This window comes from Seriola aureovittata, chromosome 11, assembly GCF_021018895.1.
Source record: "Seriola aureovittata isolate HTS-2021-v1 ecotype China chromosome 11, ASM2101889v1, whole genome shotgun sequence".
In the NCBI taxonomy this organism is placed as follows: domain Eukaryota; kingdom Metazoa; phylum Chordata; class Actinopteri; order Carangiformes; family Carangidae; genus Seriola; species Seriola aureovittata.
Genome location: NC_079374.1, coordinates 17,478,901 through 17,491,002, shown reverse-complemented (window position 1 = coordinate 17,491,002; position 12,102 = coordinate 17,478,901). Strand labels below are relative to the sequence as shown.

Here is a 12,102-nt window from a genome sequence, read left to right as displayed (position 1 = left end):
CACACACTCAGAGTTCTGGTTGATGCTTAAGTGTCGGTTCAACTATTGAGCATGAAAAATATCTTTATAGTCATAATGCATTGGTTACATCAACAGTGTGTGTATCAGTATGTGAACATTTTTATCTCTCTATAATGTATTTGAGGAGAGGACTCTTGCAGCAATCTATATATTCACATATTTATCACACACACATACACACACACACACACACACACACACACACACACACACACCACACACACACACACACACACACACACAAACACACACACACACACAGAACAGATGAACAGATTTGTCTGTCTCAGCATTCACAGCACAATTCACAATGGCATGCAGTTTCAGCATGAAGTCCCAGAGGCTCACTGCTTGCCATCACACCTAAACTCATAGTCTACAACACATCAAAGTTTTGCCTTTGGTCTTTCCAAATTCACTTCATAAAAAAGGAATGCATTATTCTTGGGTCAGATTTTGCTCGACATCTGTCTGCTCTCTTTTAACTGCCAGGCCCAGACTGCCCACCTGGTTTTGGAGGATGGCACCAGGATGAAAGGGTTTTCCTTTGGGCACGATGCCTCAGTAGCAGGGGAACTAGTCTTCAATACTGGCTTGGTGGGGTAAGGAGGAGACATCCTGACATAAATCAAACTTCATTAGATTAGACAAAATAGTGCACTTGAATGAGTGCAGTTCAAATTTTAGGAAAAGCAAATAGAAAAAAACTGTAAATATTTTGCCATTTAGATTTTTTGACATTACCTTTCAATACCAATATATCAGTCTCACACGATCTAAAATCCTGGAATATTTGTTCTGCCATTCCCCTGCGGTAGGTATCCTGAGGCCCTGACTGACCCCAGTTATAGAGGTCAGATCCTGACCCTGACTTACCCAATCGTAGGGAACTATGGAGTACCCAACACTCAAGAGCTGGATGAGCTGGGCTTGAGAAAGCATGTGGAGTCAGATCGCATACAGGTAGGAAACTTTGGTTTGGAGCTTTCAGGGTTTGTGGATACCTCGGTCCTGCATTTTATTTCTTATTAATTCGTCCTTTCATGCTTTTGCACCATTGTGTCGTTTTGATTTTATTTTGTCCAAAGAATATTTTATTGGTTGATTAATTGATTAGTCAACAGAAAATTGACGGACAGAGATTTTGATAATTGATTAATTAAGCCATTTTAATTAAAAAATTCTAAAATGTGACAGGTCTAGTCTGCTCTTCAAAAGTGAATATTTGCTTGTTTTCCAAACTTCTATGACAACCACCTAAATACCCTTTGGTTTTTGGACTGTTAGTTGGGCAAAATGAACTATTAGAATCTGTAATGGCCATTTCTCACAATTGTCCGACATTTTATAGACAAAAAGCTTTATCTGTTAAAGTTGAAATCCTCTTTTATTCATCAAATCAAACTCTATTTTTGATACTATTTATGGTTTAAAGTATTCAATAATGCATTCAATTATGAGCTCTCTATATAGTAGTTTTTATTGGTAGTGGCGGGGCCCGTTATTCCTGTGCGGGATTCAGATTGTCTACCTAAGCATTGCAAGTTTATCTCTTCGATATTGGACTCACTGTTTACGGTTCACTGTCTTTACACTGTCAGAGCTTTACTAAGTTGCTGCTAATGCAAACAGAATCATCATAGTGCCACTACTTCACACTTAAAGCAAAATAGGCAAAACATTTGGTGGCTTTTATTGTGAAGCAGCCACAGGAAATGTAGCATGTTTGCCACTGTGGTTGGTACTGCACTCATTCATCATGTTGCTGCTGCTTGTTTGTTTGATTGCACTGTAAACAGATACACCAGCTACTCTTCTGTTACACTTATGATAAGGTTGCTGCTCAGGGAGAGTTTGGTCATACTATTACATTGTACTTGCTATTACCATGTTAATCACGGCTGTTGCCAAATCAACCAGGATTGAAATCTTTAAGATTACAATTTAAATACAGTAACCAAAAAGGTAATTGGCAGATTAGCTGATGAAAATAATTGTTCGTTGCTGCTCTACGGGTAATAACAGCATTGCAGTGTTGCAGTTTTTCTGTAATGAAAGATGACGTAAGCAGCAGAGTGTTCTTAGTGAACTACACAGATTTTAGCTGATACAGACATGTGTAAGAAATGGGATTTCTCTGTTTTTTGTTTCACATGCTCAGGATATGCTGGCATGCTCACACACATTTTAGTATTTTGTGGCAGCTCTTGACACCACACAGTACACATACTAGGGGGAGATGCAGTTAATGGACATTTTTTTTAAGGCTAATATTGTGCTTTGGTGCTTCTAGGTGTCCGGTCTTCTGGTTCAAGACTACAGCCATGAGTACAGCCACTGGAACTCTGTCAAGTCCCTTGGTCAATGGTTACAAGAAGAGAAGGTGAGGAGTCAAATTGCAAAGTACCTGGGGTAGTGTCAGAGCAGTGAAGAGGACTCTGCTGTTGGTAAATTTTCAAAATTTGACTTTCCTTCTCTAAAGGTTCCCGCGCTGTTTGGGATAGACACCAGAATGCTGACCAAGGTCATCAGAGACAAGGTACTGTAAATACAAAATTGTAATCTACGGCCTCTTTTGTAAATGGATGGCTTGACCACTCAGTGTTTAAAATTTGCTTGTGGTTTCAGGGCACAGTTTTGGGCAAGATTGAATTTGACGGGCAGCCTGTTGAAATATCTGATCCCAACCAGAAAAACCTGGTAGCAGAGGTCTCAACCAAGGTAACAGCTGCTACCTTTTATATTTAGCAGTTATTAGACAGTTATTGTGCCCATTACATCAGGTACTCAAAGCACATTTTTTCTGTCTATAAACAGAGTTGATGAGTGCTAAACTCTTGCTGTGTGTCCCCCCACCTACCAGGAAACCAAAATTTTTGGAAAAGGAAATCCAATCAAAGTGGTGGCCGTTGACTGTGGTATTAAACATAACATCATTCGCCTGCTGGTTAAGGTGAGAGAGAATATGCAGAATGCGTAAAAAAACCCCAAAACAAACCTTCTTGGTGTTCAGTGTGCGTCCTCATTAGATTACACACTTGATGTTTTTATGGCTGAACCCGTAATGAACCTTCTCTGCACAAATATAGAAAAAGAAATCGACACTTTGTCGCATGTTTTCTGCAACCTGACCTAGAAAATTTGAGATAAGTAATGTTAGGTCTCACAAGCGCCAGAAATCATTCTGTAGTATTTATTTGTGTCATCCAGCTGTAACAGAACGTGGGTTTCCCTTTTTGTTTATGTTCTAGTTAATGGTTTTATGTTATTTATAATGTGATATTAGCTTGCAATTGGTTGTAACAGTAACTCGGGAAAAGCAGCCTGCAGACTTCTATAGCAATAGAAGTTTTTGTCTATTTATCATATAACTTATTTTCATTTATTTGCTATTTATTGGTTTGTTGGTATGTGTTTGGCTGTCTGAACATTCTCATTTGTCAAACAATTGGCAAATTAAGAATGAGTAAGTAAAATTAGTAATGATTTTTTTCACTTCTTGGTTCTCTTTTTTTATGGTTTGAGGGCAGAGTTTGTAGGAGAAAATCATATTATGAATGTTGTCACTGTCTGAGAACTTTGGAGTCTATGAACTCTGGCCATCATTCATTATAAATACTGAATGTATGGATATTTTGGCTAGTCAGCATGGGTCATCTCTGTAACTGTCTGTCAGAATATTCATTAATCATGGGTTTATTTGGTGTCATTTACAATAACAACACCTCTTACATATATGCTTACAACTAGAGGAATACATTCTGAACTGGTGTTAAATTTATGTAAAACAATGTCGTTGTGACTGAATCCACATTACCATGACCATCATAAGATCCATGTCAGAAGACTACAGAATGTTTGTCTGTATGCAGAGGGGTGCAGAGGTTCACCTTGTACCATGGGACCAAGACTTGCTGAGTCTAGAATACGATGGTCTGTTCATCTCCAATGGACCGGGAGATCCGTCTCTTGCTAATACACTCGTCCAGAATGTCAGCAAGGTAGGTCATGATGCTTTTTATATATTTTGAACATCAGAGGAATTACAACTTTAGTCTATGCTTGTACAACATGTGAAATTTGGCCACAAAGAGAAGCAATTTATAGCGTCACAGGTGAGCAATAAACAATATTCTCTATTTGTACTGAAGGATAATCTGATCCCCATTTTTATTTGCAGAAAGTAAAATACAGACTTGTCTCATTTAGGAACCTTATTTCCTCTGGAAATTACAGCACCCTAAAAAAAAATGAACTATGCACAAGAAGCAAAACGTTATATTTCTATCACAATCTATCCCATCATAAATAGTAATTGTATACATTTTGTCCTGTGTAGGTTTTGGAAAGTGATCGTCCCCAGCCAGTGTTTGGAATCTGTATGGGAAACCAAATCACTGCTCTGGCTGCAGGAGCTATGTCATATAAACTACCTATGGGCAACAGGTGAGCTTGTAAATGACTAAGCATAGTTACAAATAATGATTAACAATATGCACAGTCCTTAAGCATGTTCATGAAGATCTCTCTCAAGTCTCTGTGGAGACAGACACTGTTGTGGTTTAGTATGGTACTCAGTGTGATGGAAGGTTTTTATCCATTTTTAGGACCTTTGATATCTTGTCTCCATAAAAAAAACAATAAAACACAGACTGTGTTTTATGCATATCTGTGGTTCCCCAGAGGCCAGAACCAGCCAGTGCTGAATGTGATGACGGGCCAGGCCTTCATTACAGCACAGAACCACGGCTACGGAATAGACAGCGAGTCCCTGCCCCCAGGGTGGAGCCCGCTGTTCATTAACGCCAATGATGGCACCAATGAGGTTGATTTCATTCTGTGTCTTTTGTTGAAACAACGTTGTATATTGATATTTTTGTTTATGGATGTTGGGTAAAACGTACAAGTTTCTCTCATAAAATAAGTGCAGTCAAGCAAAAAGATTCCATATTGGGTCTTTAAATGTTTGTTTACAAAATAACATTTTAGAGTGACTCACTTTTTTAGGAGATGTTGCTAGATTAAATTCAGAAATGTAAAATACTGCTGGCTTTCTTTTAGTTTCCTTATATCAACTGTGCATATTTTGCAGGGCATCATGCACAACACTAAACCTGTTTTCACGGCTCAGTTCCACCCGGAGGCTAAAGGTGGTCCCACAGACACAGAGGTAATTAAAGACTTTGATAGTGATGCATAAAGCACCTGAATACTATACTAAAGCTGAGTAAAGGTAAAATCACAGGATGCAGATTAAGTGAAAGTTGAAGTCTTGCATTGAGTGGTAGCCTGGATAAGTTATTTGGTATTTAGATAGCAAGCTAAGAATAAAAGAGGATTAAAAAAACAGGAAAAGAAGTAATGATGAAAACTTAGAGGGTAAATGTGTAACAACAGAAAAATAAGCAAACTTGGGTAATAAGCTTTAGCTACCATTTAAAATTAGAATTTTCACTGAAATAAAATCAGTAATGAACAACAATGTAATGTATCAGCAGCTGATAGCTGTTGAACACTTTTAGGTTTACTCTAAAATAGCTAAGCAAGCAAGCAAGCAAGCAAACAAACAAACAAACAAACCAGACAATATTGTGTAAAGGCCTTGGTGTTTGACTGCACCAGGGCTCAGGTGTTTATGAGGACCACTAATAGTGCCTGTCCTTTTCCCTGCAATAATGCTTTGATGGTTCTGTGCTCCAGTCTCCCATGTGGCAAGCAACGACTGTAGTTCAAGTCCTGGTCAAAGTATATGTTGTAACCTCTGTCATATTAAGGCAGAATAATAAGCCTCGTCCTCTGTACCAAAACATACAGCTGACAGCTCAGTTGGAGAAGTCTTGCCTTCCACCTGGGTTTAATTCCTGGAGATATATATATATATATATATATATATATATACTTTATAATGATTTTAAATGATACATTTAATTAGATGCCAACATGTTCCTCTATGTGGGCTTTCTGTCGATTTTTATACGGACTACATTCTTGGGGTAAAGAGTAAATTTTTTCTCTGTTTCTACAGTTCCTCTTTGATGCCTTCATATCCCTGATCAAGAAAGGAAAGGACGCTAACCTAGTGTCAGTCATGCCCAAGAAACCCACAATCCCTCCCAGAGCCCAGGTACAGCATGTCACACAGGTTCAGCAGGTTTGCCTTGAACTTTTTGAGCAGCAGATGATTTTAGCTGTGGTACACATGAATTATTAACCATTTGAAGGTGTAAAAGGTTATCAGACCACTTTACAGCAAAACCAAGATATATAGAATAAGTAGGCAACCAGACCATGATGATCCATAAGTGAATTACATTTAAATAACAGGAAGTTATAATTTTCCAATTCATTAAAATGCTGTTCAGTACTATGCTGTATGTGAATTGAAGAGTTTTACATCAGGGAGACCATGTGAGCCCTGAGAAAGGCATGAATGTATTTGTTAGTTCAAACTTAATTGCAGATGGAGCTTCATGCTGCACAGTTCCTGTTGTATTTACCTTGTTACATGCAGTTAATCACTGTGGTCAATGGCTATTTGTATTAATGTAGGTGTCAAAGGTGCTGGTCCTTGGTTCTGGTGGTCTTTCTATTGGTCAGGCTGGAGAGTTTGACTATTCAGGATCTCAGGCTGTCAAGGCCATGAAGGTAAGAGATAACACAACATCCTGATGCACTCTAGATATTTTCTGTAGCCGAAACCATATTCCATTATTCTCAAAAATGGCTGTGAATGATGGTTGCTTATGTTTTTTTATATGTATCTTCATGTAGAAGAGGATATCAACCAACATCAATGTAATATTCAATGTAATATGAGAAGACTAAGACTAATGTCACATCATTACATCACATCATGTCCAATGATTTGTCATAATGACCTCATTTATCAGCATTGTGGTCAGTGGCCATTTAAATGTATCATTTATCCTGATATACTGTATGTTGCATCAGATATACTGTAGCTGATATTATGTCCCTTATTCCTCTCTTCCATACACCTCCATTTTTTCCAAAAGCTAGTAAAAACACAATAAATACATGTTGGTGCACTAATGTGTGCAAAAAAATAGATTCCAGTAAATGCCTCTTACTTACTTTTTTTTTTTTTTTTTTTTTTTAGTAATATTTGGTTAAAACTACTGCCCAGCATTTAAGAAAATGACTTACCCTTTTTACAAATTTATTTGTGACCTGTTCTTAAGAATGACATTAGAGATCTTTTAGTGCAAGTACATGCCAGTTTTTCTAATAGATGAATAGATTTATTTTATTCATTCTGTTTACTGATGGATGAGCCTTTAATGTGTTTGCTGAGTTAAGACTGAACTGAATTGATTGTTGCAGTATTCTTTAACATTTAGAACCGACTTTTCTGAAAACCTTCAGAAGAGCTTTTATACAACAGTTTGAACAATTTGTTGTGCATGCTGCGTGGTACCCATTCTAGTCCCTGAAATGGAATAAATAGGCCTTTTTCACAGGAGACATTTTGACACGTCACAGGAAGAACAGCACAGGTGTAAATAGTACAATGAATATTGGCTGAGTTCTTTTTAGCTGCTTAGGTTTGAAGGACCTGACGTTGTGCATGGCTGGTTCACTTGAACCAAGCAGCGCCCTCTTTAATGTTATTAGCAACAAGTATTTTTTTCCTTCTATTACAAGTCAAAATATCTGCTGTGAAAAAGGGTCAAAACCCACAAAGGCACATTTAAAATGAAAGACATGAATGTTGTAAAAGTAACACTGAAGACAAGTTTTCTTTTAAAAAGGTTATAATAATTAACCCAGTGGACATGTTGTAGGAGGAGAATCTAAAGACAGTGCTCATGAACCCAAACATAGCCTCGGTTCAGACCAACGAGGTGGGCACCAAGCAGGCCGACTCAGTCTACTTCCTGCCTGTCACTCCACAATTTGTAACTGATGTCATCAAGACCGAGCGTCCAGATGGCATCCTGCTCTCCATGGGTGGACAGACTGCACTCAACTGTGGTAAGACATGCACTTGTGTGCTTGGATATGTGAGATAGCGGATTTGGTTGAATTCTCGGTGTAGATCTTTTAAGTAGGGGAAAACACTAATTGTGTGGCATTGGTAAAAAGCATTCACTAAAATGACATATGTAATATTAGGTGAATTTTCGTCTAACTTATGTTCATTCGTCTTTTTATGGCTTTGTTTTATACCATGTGAATCTGTTTGTGTGCCGTTCAGGAGTAGAATTGTTCCAGCGCGGCGTCCTGGAGAAGTATGGGGTGAAGGTCCTTGGAACCCCAGTGGAGTCCATCATGGCCACAGAGGACAGACAGCTTTTTGCTGACAAACTGATGGAAATCAATGAGAAGATCGCACCAAGTATCGCTGTTGAGTCGGTGAGGATACAAGATCACTCACAAACAACAACAAAACAAACAAACGTGGATACTACTTTCATAGTATTAGCAATTAATGTCTACATGCCCGGTCACTTCCTGAGCATATTCTCCATGAACATGTATTTTGATGTGTGACCGTTTTTGTGAAATCTAATATTTTTGTGCATCCTCCAGGTGTCTGATGCCTTGAAAGCAGCAGAGCAGATTGGCTACCCAGTGATGTTACGATCGGCCTATGCCCTGGGAGGTCTGGGCTCTGGTCTGTGTGCCAACAAAGAAAAGCTTGAGGAAACCGCCCACAAGGTCAGAATAAAGTCTTCACAGCAGAGATGGCAGGCATCTGGGTTCAGTTATTATCATTAATGTCTGTATTTTTTTCACATGACACTTCAGTCAGTCATCAGTCATCAGATCAGTCGTTCTGGTCAAATCTGCAGTTGAGGCATTTTACCCAGACTTTTACTTATAAACTTTTTTAATTTTATACCTTCACTTTTGTTTACAGCATAAACCTGCACAAAGATAAAAGCTCTGAAATAGTTTAGATATGTTTTCTTTGGTCCTCTGCCAAGAAAGGAATAGTTTGCTGTTGCTAAGCAACATTCTCTTGTGCTAGTCCAGTATCCAGCATTATATGTGACAGCTCAGTTGGTTCTAATCTGTGATCAGAGGCTGCAAAATGAACTGTTTGTGTTTTAGATTGGTACATACCTTTTCATGCCATACAGTATGTTCTACTGCTTTACTCAGCTGACATTTTAAATGAGTTATTGATGTATCCTTCAGTAGTTTCAATGGCAAATGTTCCTTTACCAGTTATGGTCAGTGGCTGTTCAGCTGGTTTGTATAAAGTACATGGCAGAGGTGTAGTTCACAAGGTGTTTGTCTAGTCTATGACAAAAATACAAAATGAAAGGCACAACATTTCCTTAACATTATTCATCCCATGTCCTATTAGAAACTGTACATGTCCTTGTAAAATAAGTTTAAATTTAAAATATTAAATATTACATTTAAAATGAAGTAAATAAAAAAACAAAACAAAGACAAGACCCATTTATTATAATTAAAGTCAGTAGAGGGGTTACATTGTTTACATTCAGTATGGTTTACATGCAAATGTTACACACTGCACATTGACAGTAAATATTACTTAGGTTAATACTCAAAATTCAAACGTTCTACTCCTCATTTTAAGCTTTCCAATTATAGTATTTACACTGCAAAGCTATTGTACTGAATTAAATTGTACAGGGTTTCATGTTATTGTGTCTACTCACTGTTTAAAGGTTAATGTAGATGCCTGTATTCAATGCAAATTGTAGGCTCTGGCCATGAGCAGTCAGATCCTAGTGGAGAAGTCTTTGCTGGGCTGGAAGGAGGTGGAATATGAGGTGGTGAGAGACGTGGCTGATAACTGTGTCACCGTCTGCAACATGGAGAACTTCGACCCACTGGGCATTCACACAGGTACCAAGCATACAGTACATACTACATATGAATGTGTTCCTCAAACTACTGCAAACTCTTACTAGGCTCTGTTTTGGGTTATTATTTCCTGTACTCTGTTGTGTTTTTTTTTATGTCTGATGTGTTTGATTGACTTTTGTTTGTTTTTTCTTTTCTGTTGTTTTCAACGCAAGCAGGTTATTCATGATGACCAAACTTACTGTGTACCTTGCAAGATGATATATATGTTTTAGACAGCTGTGGTCCTTGTGTTATTCCTTTGTCTTGTTTCTGTAGATCAAGAAAAGCACTGAAAATCGATAGAAGAGCGGCAAACTTAAGCCTTTGGGTTTAGTTTAGTTCTCACAGCCAACAAACACACAACACAGCCAACACAGCTTGTTTAGACTGAGGTATACCTAAGATTAAAGGTGGTTTGAGTGCTCCTCACAAAATCCGAGGGATAAACAGACAGCTGTGTTGTTTATCTGAAATGTGATACTTTCTGGGCCCAGAGATTCTCCTATAGAATCCAACAGATTAAAATGTTCCAGAAAATTATTATGTTGCACATTGATTTTACAAACTTGGAAATTGGTTCTTTTCAGTTTTGAATCCAAATGAGAGACAAATTTTTCTTGCTTCATGTTATATGTAAACAGATGAGTTTTGTATCAAAAATGTATATATCTCTTGTCTTCATTTTCCTACTACTGTCTCATCAACCAAAACCAAGTTCAGAGACTGTGAATGTTGTTTAAAGTCACTTCACGCTCTAACCCCTCTTCTTCTTCTTTAGGTGATTCTATAGTGGTGGCACCAAGCCAGACATTGTCCAACGAGGAGTACCACATGCTCCGTGAGACGGCCATCAAAGTGGTCCGTCACCTTGGCATTGTAGGTGAATGCAACATCCAGTATGCCCTGCACCCATCATCCTTGGAGTACTGCATCATTGAGGTCAATGCCCGGCTCTCGCGAAGCTCAGCTCTGGCATCCAAAGCCACTGGGTGAGAGAATTCATCCATTCGATAACAAGGCACAAACAAGGCAAATACAAGATGTTGGAAAGGTCTAAAGTCTAAGTCTAGTTTGGACTTCTCCATACAGCTTAGTTGTTAGGCCTGCTCATCTTATCTGTGTCACATAAGGTTTTATGGTCTCTAAAAAGAACTTGAAAGGAGTTAAAATGCCTCCACATTTAATATGACAAGCAGTTTGTCTTATATTCAGTCTGTAGCACACTCATGACGCCATATTTTTAGATCTGAAACTCACATTGCAGTATTAAACTGTGCATGCAGACTTTGTTAACTGCTAGGAAAATTTCTTTGGCTAGGCTGTAGGTGAATAGTTTCTCAGATCAGATGTGTTTTAAACTGATTTTCCATGGATATCTTTTTAGTTATCGAACATTTACCTATTGTAGTCTTGAAAGTTTTAAAACTGTTTGTGGTTTGCCATGGAGAAAGTGACTATGGTCAGTCTTAACATTGTGCCATTTAAAATGGAATCCGCAGCAACCACACAGTCCCTTATAATAGTAAAGTTTTATATCAAAATGTTTTCTAAAAAAACTTCAAATCACTTAATGCAGCAAGACCAGCAACATTTTGTTGATTCCATTTTTTCACACAGTTGATTACTTGGAGTTTGTATCAAGTCAGACAGAGATTAAGAATTTAAAAAGTAACTCTCTAAACAAACCTAGCCCTTATATTACTGTGAAGTAATATAAAAGGATAAATTTGGAGTTTAAATATTTTACAACATCAGAAAGATCTTGGAAGTTTTGAGTAGAGCAAAATATAGGCGTCAAAACAACATTACAGTTTTAATCAAGATCATCAGTTTGATGATCATAAAAATGTTTATGTGTTACAGAACTTTTTAACTAGTTTTCGACATTAACTGACTTCGGTCATCCTGCTGCTTGGTCTTTGTCTCACAGGTACCCCTTAGCATTTGTAGCTGCTAAGCTGGCTCTGGGAATCCCCCTACCAGAGATAAAGAATGCTGTATCGGAGAAGACCACCGCCTGCTTCGAACCCAGTCTAGACTACATCGTCACCAAGATCCCCCGCTGGGACCTGGACCGCTTTCAGGGCATGTCCCTTGAAATAGGCAGTGCCATGAAGAGTGTTGGAGAGGTGAGGGAGGATCCAAGGATAAACACTCGCGCCCTCATTCATTCACTTGCTTATTCACCATGCTCACTCACCTGTATTGTACTGTGTCGTATTTCCTTCTTTT

The 12,102-nt window shown here is 38.2% G+C and overlaps 1 protein-coding gene across 1 annotated transcript in view; it reads left to right on the top strand.

Annotated features, from left to right (window-relative positions):
• The window catches only part of cps1 (carbamoyl-phosphate synthase 1, mitochondrial), a 74,665-nt gene that overhangs the window by 982 nt on the left and 61,581 nt on the right, over nucleotides 1–12,102 (top strand). The window contains exons 2-19 of the mRNA XM_056389974.1: nucleotides 514–623; nucleotides 840–984; nucleotides 2,315–2,404; nucleotides 2,504–2,560; nucleotides 2,650–2,742; nucleotides 2,885–2,974; nucleotides 3,894–4,022; nucleotides 4,361–4,467; nucleotides 4,705–4,846; nucleotides 5,114–5,191; nucleotides 6,047–6,145; nucleotides 6,571–6,666; nucleotides 7,827–8,016; nucleotides 8,240–8,397; nucleotides 8,575–8,703; nucleotides 9,726–9,870; nucleotides 10,649–10,859; nucleotides 11,801–11,999. Of these exons, the coding sequence (XP_056245949.1) occupies nucleotides 514–623; nucleotides 840–984; nucleotides 2,315–2,404; nucleotides 2,504–2,560; nucleotides 2,650–2,742; nucleotides 2,885–2,974; nucleotides 3,894–4,022; nucleotides 4,361–4,467; nucleotides 4,705–4,846; nucleotides 5,114–5,191; nucleotides 6,047–6,145; nucleotides 6,571–6,666; nucleotides 7,827–8,016; nucleotides 8,240–8,397; nucleotides 8,575–8,703; nucleotides 9,726–9,870; nucleotides 10,649–10,859; nucleotides 11,801–11,999 (2,268 nt within the window). The remainder of the gene's footprint in view (nucleotides 1–513; nucleotides 624–839; nucleotides 985–2,314; nucleotides 2,405–2,503; nucleotides 2,561–2,649; nucleotides 2,743–2,884; nucleotides 2,975–3,893; nucleotides 4,023–4,360; nucleotides 4,468–4,704; nucleotides 4,847–5,113; nucleotides 5,192–6,046; nucleotides 6,146–6,570; nucleotides 6,667–7,826; nucleotides 8,017–8,239; nucleotides 8,398–8,574; nucleotides 8,704–9,725; nucleotides 9,871–10,648; nucleotides 10,860–11,800; nucleotides 12,000–12,102) is intronic.